This window comes from Strigops habroptila, chromosome 3 (assembly GCF_004027225.2).
Source record: "Strigops habroptila isolate Jane chromosome 3, bStrHab1.2.pri, whole genome shotgun sequence".
Lineage (NCBI taxonomy): Eukaryota > Metazoa > Chordata > Aves > Psittaciformes > Psittacidae > Strigops > Strigops habroptila.
In genome coordinates, this window is record NC_044279.2 from 83,436,885 (window position 1) to 83,448,979 (window position 12,095).

General features: G+C 43.2%; 1 protein-coding gene across 5 annotated transcripts in view; it reads right to left on the reverse strand.

Annotated features, from left to right (window-relative positions):
• SPATA5 (spermatogenesis associated 5) overlaps positions 1-12,095 on the reverse strand; it is a 197,257-nt gene that overhangs the window by 40,613 nt on the left and 144,549 nt on the right. For all 5 annotated transcript variants that reach the window (XR_003990412.1, XR_003990411.1, XM_030478201.1 and 2 more), the window contains one exon: positions 2,133-2,297. Coding sequence is in view for 3 of the 5 variants with exons in the window: in XM_030478201.1 (XP_030334061.1) it covers positions 2,133-2,297 (165 nt within the window). In the remaining 2 variants the exon portion in view is untranslated. The remainder of the gene's footprint in view (positions 1-2,132; positions 2,298-12,095) is intronic.

A 12,095-nucleotide genomic window follows, 5' to 3' on the forward strand; every position in this document is an offset into this window, starting at 1 on the left:
TCTTGTAGTCACAAAACCAAGCATTTTCCATTTCTTTTTCTAAACAAAGGATAGAACAGTAGAATGGGAACTTGCCATTCAACAGCGGAAACTATTTGTAAAGCTGGGAAGCTGGAGACACTAGGAAGAAAAGGCTTTAATGAAACTGGCCGCTGTGCGTGCCAACTGTCAAGACTTAAATATTCTTCCAAAGAACACTGACTGAGGCTTTTTCTGTATTTACTCTTTACATCCCAGTTATTTGGGATGTATTCTTTGAATGATGTGAAAGAACGAAATTCATGAGAAATGCTGTATTAGAAACGGGCAGGCTCTCCTCCCCTGCCGCAACTAGTCTGTAGCTGCACTCAATGACCCATTAACTTATTTTTGGTAGTGTACAAAGCCAGCACCAAGACATTTGTGATTAATTATCAGCTAGGCACAGGAATTCACCACTAGAGCCTCAGCTGATCCAGTCCGAAGGAAATCCTTGGAATTTCTGAAATACAAGCATTATAGTTGTTGCCTGGTAAGAAGACAGTTTTCATACACAACAAAAAATACATTTACTCTTTTGGAGGCTTGTAACTCAGCCAGAGGCAGATATATTCTCCCAGGGCAGCATCACTGACATCTGGGTAAAAACATAGTACTGTTTTGAGTCACTACTCCGAAGCATGGAGGCAGTAGAGCTGCGACAATTTTCCAGACTGACATTTAAGCCTGCGATCCTTTTTACTGCCTTTTGTTCATTCTGAGATCCCACATTCTGTGGCAAAAAGATGTGTTACACAAAACAGCTTTGCTCGCTACACAGTTTTCATTCATCCATTCCCAGAGCACAGTTTGTCCTGTGCTGTGGAGGAGGAAAGCTCTTGCGGGTTTGACTTTGGTGTCCACCGTGACACAGCTTCCCAGAACAAGCCTGGAGACTCGCCCAGGCCCTGCTGCTGCTGCTGCGTATGGCAAGGTTGGACCTCATTCCTTGGAGCACTAACAGCCGTGCCCCCACCAGCCAGTAGGCAATGCAGGATTTTACAATGTACCAGCATTTATAGTGATAGCTAAATGAGCAAAAGTCATGCCTGGGAGCATATCCAGTGACTAGTCGAGAGGGCCTTCAGCATTACAGGAATCACACACAGTTACCCTCTCTTGTGAGCCAAGACAAAAGTTTAACTTATTTCCCTGCCCTTGTAAACAGCTCACAGAAAGATGGGGAGCTGAGGCAAGCACATCACATTTTCCACTCTGCTATGGAAAAAGTAGAAGGTGACTATGTAATTAAAGATGGTACGATAATGCATACACTAGGCTACAGGAAGGTGGAAATTTTAATTCTGGTATTTCATACTTTTTAAGAGCTCAAATTCGCAACCTTAATAACACTCTTTGAATTTTTGATGTAATTCCTTTCAACTAATCAAAATGAGAAAATAATGAAATATCCTTTCATGACACACTGACACAAATAATATTCACAGAGCAGAGTGGTGACCACTAATATACCAATGCTTATTATAACTGCCAGGCATCAGAATCTGGGAAAGTTTCTCCTTCTACCCTGGACAGGAAATAATTGTCTGATGCCCGCTGCCAGAAGCTGACTAACTGATTGCAATGAGCCATAACAATAAGTGCTGCTGTGAGGTCTTGATTATATGGAATAGGAAAATATGAGCTTCAAAGTGACCAGTGACTTCCTTGCAATTCTCCTACACCATCTCATAACTCTGTCCATCCTCCCTTCATGTGAGGTTCTCAGTCACAAACCTAAATGCAAAAAGATCCCCAAGGATGTGGGGAGACCCAAGTGAACTGTCCGGGCAGTCTGGGGGCACTTGCCTCCACCTCCCTCCACATCTCAGGGCAGCACATCCTTAATGAGGCCACCCGTGATGGTACTAGGGCTCTCCCTGGAAGAAGCCCTTCCCCTGGCAACAATCTGATGGAGATCTTCAAGGAAAAACCCCCAGGCTGTACTGTTTTCTAAGCAGAAACATAGAAATCTCACAAACATTCCCTTTCGTAATTCCTCCCACCACTCTGAGAAGCCTTAAGGGATGATATCTGGTTGATACTTGATTTCAGTTTTGAAAAGGTAATTTTGTGCACCGACTCTGTGGCAATTACCATTCCAATAGTTTTACCTCTGCTCCTGAGTACTTCTGTGTGTGCTGAACGAGCTCTGATAAGCAGACTTCATCACTGACTGGCATGGACTGAAAATGAAGTTTGAAGATCTCCTTGCGAGTGGCTGCATCTGGCAATGGCACATAGATAATTCTGTCTATTCGTCCTGGTCTCAGCAAAGCCTGCAATGAAAGCACCAAAGGAAAAGTTATGGCACATGCCACATCACATCAAGAAAGTAAAAATTACAACTCAATTAAAAACAACAATGCTGCCACATAACCAAAAATTTCAGCAAAGCAAGAGGCTGCACAATAATAACCAAGCTACGTGTTAGAGTGATTAATCTCCTCTGTTAGAATGGATCAGTCACTGAAAAGACAGTAAGGCTACTCAGTTTGTGAAATACCAGTTTACGGAAAAAAGGAATCATAAAGAACCATGGTCATTTTCCTAAAATAATAATTTTAGGCTTGTTGCAAGGTGTGCTGGAATGTTAGGACTTGGCAGAAGGACAGGTGGCAATGGACACATCCCAAGCTCTGATATTCGATTAAGACAACAAGAGGAGAATAAAAAGGTTTTGAAGTGAAGCTTACATGCTGAATTCGTGTTGCTTTATCCCAAAGTATTAGAGTTGCACATGCTTACTGAAGAGCACTTTACTCTAGCAGGATTTTATGCAAAATAAAGTAACAACAGACAGAGGTCAGTGATGCTCATTTTCAAAAAGGGAGCGAAAAAAAAAACCACAGACTTGCAAAAGCACTATAGTTAATACATTTTAGTATCAGCTTTAACCTGTTGGAAATCTCCTGGTTTCTCCTTCTCTTGTGCCACAAGACAACTGAAAATTCCATGGATTAATACAGTTAAAAGCTAAGGCCTCAACTTTGCAGTTTCATACACACATATTGGCCCTAGCACTTTGGTTTACCAGGGTTACTCAGATTATACATACAGTGGGAGGCTGACAGAGCAAACTCTGGGCAGCAGTAACAAACAACGTTAAGAGGGGACAATGGCCACAAAGGGTAGTGTGGAGGGCTCAGGCTGGATGGGGTGGAAATAAATTTGTAGAAGAGAAGTGCAGCCTCGACACAGGTCAGCGGTGTGGCTGCAGAAACTCTGTCCTCGGGGGGTTTGTGGCTCGGCCAGATGAAGCCAAGCCCTCCCTGATGTGGTGCTGACGCTGGATAGTCCCGTACTGTGCAGCAGGGGGGCCCCAGGGCCTCTGGGAGCCCCCTCCGACCAGACCAGCGTGCCTGTCACTGTGCTTTCTGGACAGGGCCAAAAAACAAACACTATCTATATATAAAACAATTATATCTGATACATAGGAGAAGCCAAGCTCTTAAATTTGTGAGCAGAGAGGAAGTTCATGTCCCTAATACTTCTAACAATCGCCAAGATTTTTGAAAACTGTCTACAGTAAAGAAAGTAAAACCCATCCCAGCCTTTCTTATTTGACATTTGAAAAAACCCCAAACCTGTGCATAGCCAATGCATATAAATAGTATTTAAACTATTTTCTAAAAACTGAACAATGTTTATATGATTCAGCATGTAACCTAAATTGTTTTTATGTTATGGTTCTCCCCTGGGCAGAGTAGTTTGAGTTCCAGATGACTAGAGATATTGCATGGCTGTCCTGGGCTGTCAGCCAATAAGTCTTTTCCCAGCCTGATCATGTCAGTGAAAGTCATGCTGAAAAAATAGTAGGAAAGAGCTTTCCTTCCTGCACAGCATTGATCAAGTTAACACCCTTCCTAAAGTTTCTTTAAAAAGACTGTTATGGTGCTTCAGAGTGGAAAAATGTATCCTGAATATTAAGAGATGTCTTGTTATTTTTAAAACAGAACATGAAAACCCTCAGCAGAAAGTGCACGGCACTGCAGTCTGTTGCTTCGAGCTCTGTAAGGCTACAGCAAGGCTATCCTAGGAAGATGAAAGGCATGTATCCAGCCTGGTGCACTGTCCGTGGCAGTGCCAGTGCTGGATCCCTACAAAAGACAGCAAGAAACAAGCCATCCACTGTATTTCCCCAGCAGACTGTGCTACTTTCCACAGCACTCTATATTCCCCAAAGAACTCAACTCCCTGATGACAACTCAACCAGAGTGTAATTCAGTGTCTAAATCATCTGTGTATCAGGATGTTGCCATTTTTTGCCAACACACTTGAAAGAGAAATTTGCATGTTTCAAGACTAGGCTTGGAGGGAGAGGAATTATACAGCAATTGTGTTCTGCATGTTCTTAAGGAAATGCCGATAGCTAATTCTATTATTTAGAAGAAACAACAAATGTTCACAGGAATACAGTGGCGTGCCTCTTTTAAGTCAAGGCAGGTTTAATCAGGACACCTAGATAATTAGAACATTTTCTAGAACCAGCTTAGCTTCATGCTGATGAATGACCATGACTGTTGTGCAAGTGGGACAGGAAAAATGCTTGATGCCAACCAGTTGGGAGCAAGCGCTGCACTGCATTGCATGGGCTTTCAGTTCTGAGATACAGGCTTCTAATGCAATGTCGGAGCACTCACACTTGAAAGCACAACTGCCAATGTAAAAGAGTGAACATATTTTTTTTGCTCAGTTACTAAAACTTGTATTTCCTTCAGTTTGTCCCAAATGCTTTGTGTTTTATATATAGTCATAGTTGGAGGCCCAGGTCTTAAACACACTATCATTACTTTTTGCTACAATCAGGCCTAGGGACCTTATCCAAGACGGCCAGATGTGCTGGGAACCGTACAAGAAAAGCACAAGTCAGCCTCTGCAGCGCTTGCTGCTTAAACAGACATAGACAAAAAGGAGAGGAGAGAAAATAATCTGTAACCTCACTTGGGAGAGGAGTCAAATTCCCTCCAACCCCTGGAGAGAAAAGGAGATTGAACTGAGAGCTGCTCTTCCCCAGCCCTCCCAATAGCCCAGCTGGATGGGAAATGGGGTGACCCTGGGTGCAGCCCCACTGCTCCTCACTCTGCTGTCACCAACCCTGTCCCTTTGGCAAAAGCTGCCGGCTTCTCCCCTCTCTGCTCCTGAGGAACTAAACGCAGAGGGAGATGGTGAGGAAGGGGCTTGCCTTGACCCATCCTGCGTTACTGGAAGGCAAATTCCTGGTTAGAGGCCATAAGTGGGCTGCAGAGCTGTCCCGCTGTCTCCTGGTCTGAAAGCAATCGTCAAGCAACAGCACATCAAGGCCATTCTGATTTGCAGGACATCATGTTGCCCTCTCAGGCTTTTGGTCTCCACATACTTTTCCTTTTTGGAAAATAACTGAGGACTCAGAACAGAGCTGCCCATAGAGATTGGCAATAAGAGAATAAGATATCTCTCTTGATAGTTTTGCACACTGAAGTTTCTTCTGGAGGAAAATAAGCTCTTCCTGGGTTGCTTAGAGAAGCCTATTGTGGCATTTAATGGGGACACCTGCAGAAGTGTCAGCTTTAACACCAAGGCCCAGGTCATGCTTACTTCTGCTGCTGGCAGCAGTGCCAAGTTTGATAGATGCTGGCACCACCTTTTTCCTCAGCGCTGCTCTTCTTACAGACCTGGAAGCTCTTTCTCTTCTCAGTGGGGTGTTGTGTGATGCAGGCTTCCTCACAGGAAGAATTTTGGAGGTGGTTGCTCTAAGCGCGCCATGACTTTCACAGGTCATTCCAGAAGATGGAGCTTCAGCCTTGCAATTTGCACTTTGAAAATCAAGAGGAGAGTGATGAGGACACCCAGGTCACTAGGTCCAGACCAGCCCCACTGCCCATGGGGTGTATTGGGATGCAGTGCTGACCCATTGGTGAGGCAGAAGGTGAAGCTGCCTGGAATTGATCCTCGCGGTGAGCTGGAGAAGGCGGAATTCAGCAGGAGAAGGCAGTGGCTTGGCTCTGCAGGAGCAGAGGCAGATGGGGGAGGGTGAAGAGTTGAAGCAGGGCTGCAGGTTCAGGCAGATATGAGCTGCCGGGAGTACAAAATTAACTGCTCGCGGCTGGGAGATGCAAAATTGATTTGAGGCTGTGAGCACACAGAAGGTGGGAAGTTGATGGGGCCAAAATTAATTGATGTGTGCGCAGAGCTATATAATTGACTGATGTTGAGATGTGAGGGTTGCATAATTTATGTAGGCCAGGAAGGGCACAAAATTAACTAATTGGGGTTTTGGTAGAAACCAGAATACTTCATACCATTAAGCAATTCCTTTGCAAGTTTATGTAATTTTTTTGTCATTACCACAACAGTTACAGAAAGGGTCTAAGTGCACATGTAGTGAAAGGTACTAGTGATACAGAAATTCAATATTCTTCAGGGGAGCACTAAGAAAGTGAGATAATCATCATGTAATACATAAATATCATCAATAGCAAGAACACATATTAAGAAGAAACTGCTCCCCTTTCGAAAAGAAATGCTTAAATTCTTTGGTAATTAGAGTATTACTTCAAAATATATCATTGGATAAGATAGCTAGATCAAAAATGTGTATTTTACGTGCAATTATGAAGATAATTATTTCAGGAAAGAAACCTTGAATAGGTAAAGCCAGGAAAATATTTGTGGTTCCTGTTAAGAATGGACGAGAATTAACCTTAGGGCTTTGCTAATTTTCCTCCTCCTCTTTTCCTTATTCTTTTTTTTTTAAAGCATCCATCTTTAGTTAGCTTTTCCAAAGAACTAAATTGTCAAACAATGCAGAATTCTAACACTGACAGAAGCATGCCCAGCTGATGAGCTTTCTGTGGGATAGGAAAAATACCTTTCCTACTGACATACTTTTACAGCCATGCTTAACTCACCAAAATAATTCTGAATCAGATCTTCTAACACAACAACATACAGAAAGGGTGCAGAAGGGTAACCTGACATTAGAAAAACATCAATAGAATTAAAAAATATGGTGCCAAACTGACAAAATTTTCCTTAGCAAAACATAAGCCACACAGTAAATGGCATATTGAGGTGTGTAAGAGAAAGCAAGTAGGTTCAGCAGCTAATGAAGCTCATCTGGAGAACCAATGCTACTCCATAGCCTCTGCTGCAATGGACCTCCACAAGTAGGAACAGATTTTTAAACTAAATTGAAGACATTTCCTGTCAAGAAAATACATTTATCTTAATGCAGAACCTAAAAAATGAAACTAAAAGTTGAATCCTGCTTTTGGAGTCCCTTGGGATTAGACCACAGATGAAAATGAGAGGACTGGAAATAACAGAACAATCTGTTTCCTTTGTAACTAAATCCTTCCAACTTCAATTAACAATTGCTATCCACGAGCCCTGGCTGTGGTCCCCACTTACACGGACTCCCAAATATCAGAGGTACTCTGTATCTTGTAACCTAATTGGGTAATCCCATTTTTTTTACTTTCATCATTACAGTATTTGAACGTATCTACAGCATTTTAGTCATATTTTTCCTGCAGTCTCTGCAAGCAGTAACTGTTTGTGAGATCCTTTCAGCAGTTTTGCCCATATGTCAGGACAGATGTGTTGCACGTGTGGAAAATATTAAGGTAAAAAAGATAGGCTGAGGAAGTGAATTTGTTAGCAATGATGAAAGGACCTTCTTGTGCCATCACATTTATCTCTTGCACGAGTGAAGTCAGCTCCCATAAAGGTGCTTCTCCTACGCTTTTGAGGCTTACCTCAACGCCTGATATTTTTGTTCTCACTCTATGCCAGAGCAGGTCACACTCCCAGCGTGAGAGACCAGGAAGCACTTGGCATTTTAGGATCTTTGAAAGCGTTAAGTACAGGAAGCTCATCCATCCTGTTTGCTAGACAGGCTACTGTAGGCTTTCTGCAATCATGGATTTATTACCAAAATTAGAAGGTGCTGAGGAGAAAAGACAAATTAGAGTGTCACTATTAAGGACTTAAAAACCACAGCCCAGTGGAAAGCTAAATTTTATTGTTCCACAAGGTTTTTATTCCCTCTGCATCTGGCATGAGCTGCTTCAGGAGGCAACGTCAAATTCCTCTGGTTTAGGTGACACACTTACTTGCTGTGTCACAAGGCTGGAGTCTTGTAATTACAGGCTCCTGAGCCAAGTGATACTGTTCTTGCCAAGAGCCCCTTTCTCCACACTCTTCCTCCTCCCCACCTTCTTCCTTCTGTGCCAATGTCTGTCACCACCGTCAGCACACGCCAACATTTCTAACCACTTCCCCTCTTTGATGACTTTTTTGCTGGTCACCACCCTTGTACTTCTCCCAAGATCCGTGCAGATTACTCTCTGCTGTCGTTACACAACATCTACAATTCCTTTCAGGGTGGAGCAGTTTGCTTCTTTAACCTAGAATAGATTCACTGCTTCAAAAACTGCATTTTATTAGATATTACTGGAAACGAGCTCCTACAAAATGTTGCAGTGTCCTATTATCAGTCCCTAAGCAAAGACTTCATCTTCCACATGGATTTCTAAAAATCAGGCTGTACAACCCGTCCGTCATGACAGTCTTGCTCAAGACCTGGAGCATTGTGCAAGCTGACAAGAAAAGACACGATAGGTTTGACAGCAGGTGTTCAGGAAGAATGCGCACTATCAAGTGGCAGTGAGCACAGCGGGAACATTTTACTCAGGCATTAACCACAAGTACTAATTAAAGGCAGAGAACAAACACATGGTTTGATACGCCGACAAACAGTAAACCAGCTTCAACAGGGAGAGAGTTTATATCATCTGAGTCCAAACCTAGATGAAGCAACACAGAGAGTTAACCATCTGAAAAATAAGAATGCAATGTGCCCTTCACTGCTGAGCAGCCAAATGTCCCTGCTTGTGCAGGATTCATCTACTCTGTTTGCTTATCCTCCAGGCCTACTACCATTAGTTAACCATTCTCCTTCAACCACTGATTTTTGCTCATTCCAGTTCATCTCACCAAAAGAGGGAAACTTTTCTGTGCAATTCAATGTATCTTTCAGAACTGCTCCCTTTGCTGGTGACCAACAGGAACTAACAACTTCAGGTATCACTACAGATCAGTGTCTTAATTATTGCAACAAAACATGGTTTTTCCTACAGTTGCAGTATGCAGAGAAATAACAAATTCATTTTCCGTTATCAAATGCAACCTGGGAAAAGAACTGCTTTGAATCAATAGAAACCACTGGCGTCACTTGCTTGAACGACATACACTGCTTCTGCAGGTTTCATAGCAAATCAGTCATTTTCACTAATGGTAGTAATTTTAAACAGATATGAGCATTACTTACATAAGTTATAAATAGACAGCGCTTAAAGTCCCTCAAGAAAGCAAAAATTTCCAGAGTTGATATGAAAACACATTGAGCCTCCAGAAGGCCAAAGCTGTCAGAGCTGCTTTGATTTTATTTTCTTTCCCTGACATCTGCTGTCAGGCGAGAATGAGGTCCCACTCTGGGCTGAGTCCCTAACCACCATCACCACCACCACCACCACCACCCTGCAGTGCCTCCCACATAGCCAGCTTGTGTGCCCCAGCACCCAGCAGTGCTTGCCTGCAGTCTGGCCTCCTCACCACAGCCCTCACCTCACTGCCAAACCATGGGATTTTGGGCTGCTCTGGCCTGGAAGTAGCTGTGCCTCTGCCTCCTTTGGGGATATGGCACTAAGCATGTAGCGCCAGTGACTATTTAGCTGCCTTGTCTTGCCTATCCAGCACAGGGAAGAAGCTGCTGTGTCCCCTTTCCTCCTAAGCTCCCCTCCCATGGTCCCTCCTGCACCACGGGATGCACTCCTGCGACAGACAGCAGCCGTGGTTCCACGTGGCAAAGGGGTGGCAGAGAAGAGGGATGGGTGGTAGGGTTACCACCTCTCCACCATCTAAAGAAATTGCTCGTGGACGCAGGAGGAGAAAAAACTCTGCAAAAAGCCAGGCTTGTATTTCCAAACCAGTAGGCACCAAAATATACTCATCTTTTTAACCAGTGTCCCAACTGCTTTACATCACAGTCCTGCCACTGAGTTTGACTAATATAGCTAATTCAAGGGGAATCATGGAGAAAGAAAACTTGAGGAGACTTGTTTCGTTGCAGCAATGAGACCGTGTAAACACAACTGTGAGGAACAATGTGCTCCTTGGCCCATGCAGACAATACCAAAGCACGTTTTTATGTGATTTTGTTCAGGTGGGATTAAAACATCTCAAGAAACTGAGTTTCAATCACTTCTGTTGGCAGGAACATCTGCAGGCAGATACTCTGCAGCTGCAGAACCAGTATCTCCATGCTTTTTTTCCCCCTGATATTTCCAACAGTTAAATTGGTCAGTTGGCACAAATTACTACACTGCTTGCTGGGAGCCAAACTTTGCCCAGGCCTCTGTCTATAAAGTCTAAACCTGTCAGTAACACAGCACATTTTCAATGCAGTAAAAGCAGTGCAAATCCAAGCAATCTTACTGATATAATTCCAGATATTCCAGTTTGGCACCACAGAAATTCAGCTCCAATCAAACCTCTTATGTGGCGGATTCAAAGACATGGAGGCATTGACAAGGAATCAGGCTCTCCTCCCCCCCCGCTTTGTGAATATGGTCTCAGAAAAAACTGAAGCAACTTATAGCAGAGTCTCCACAATCTGCCCATACTTTCAGGACACTCAATGACATGTTTCCAAGCCACAAACTGGGTAAAAAACAGTGCCCAACCTTTCTTTCTCTGCTTGTTCAGGCTGCCACTGCGCTGTTCTCTCCTCACACCTGTGTGAGTGGCAGCCTCGGCTCAGGGCTGCAGCGCTGGCTTCCTTTTCAAGGGGGCTTTCATACACAAAATTTTGCCCTCTCCCCATGTCCAACGTGAGCAGTTTCACCGCAGTGGTGTGCGGACAGAGGATGTCCCAGTTTCTGGCTGTTTTTCCCGCAATGTTAGTAAGGAGCAGGAGCCATCTAGTCCTTTGCCACTTGCTGGGTCTCACAGAGCAGTTTTGATGTTCCATCTTCTGGAACTCTCCCTCTTCTCCTCTAAACGCTATGCTGCTCTTCCTCTCCCATTTCTAACAAAACGATTTTTAGTAAGGTTAAAATTAACTGAAGGCAAAACAAAAAAAATATCTATCATCAGCTAATAAACAACGTAACACACCCTCTTCAGTGTATGTTTACATAAGAGAGTCCTCCGTGCTCCTGTCTAAGAGGTGCAAAACCTCAGGAATGTCAGTTCTTTTTTTATTTTCCCTCTTTTTGGGGGTGGGGGTTTAATAAAAGAACCCCTTTAGAAAAGATAACAATTACATGTAATGGAACCTGGAACCAGACTCTCTTGGCAATTAATCACCCAGGAGCCGTTGCAATCCTGCAGGCTGTTTCTGACAGATTTTGAGAGCTTTACAGGAATCATTGGGATAAGATGTGCCTGGGCTGGCTTCTGACAGGGACCGATCATGTACAAAGTGGATTGTTGATTTTGGGGTGGTTTTTTTCAGTCTGTATATTCATACACACACATACATAAACACACACAGAACCATGTGCACCCATATATACATTTCTACAGGAGTATTTCTTCACCCACAGAGAACAACTGCAGAACTCATTTATCAGGCCAGAGGCAAAAAAGAGAAAGAAAGAGGAAAAACAAAAAAAAAAAAAAAAAAAAGGCAAGGAAGAAAGAAAGAAAGAAAAAAAAAAAGCTTTTTCTTCCTCTCAGCAAAGTAGAGCTATCCATCACTTAACAGAGATACTTCCTGTTTTCAAGCAGTTGGGAAGGCATGACTTCCAACCCAAATACTTGGCTTGGCAAACTATTCCTGTGTTGACAGATGCTTTTATAACCACTTCATTCCACCTGAAGTTTCAGTATAAAAGGAGGTGGGTTTTATTAGCTTTTTTATTTTTTCTTTTCCGAGGGAGGAGAAAGGGAAAGCAGAAAGGAGAGGAAAGAGAAGGAAAAGGAAGGAAAATACCACAATTATAACAGCTGGATGACAGAAGTTAGCATAGCTCTGACATGTTACCATGTAACCTCAAAATGACATGTTAGAGAAAAAAAAAACACCAAAC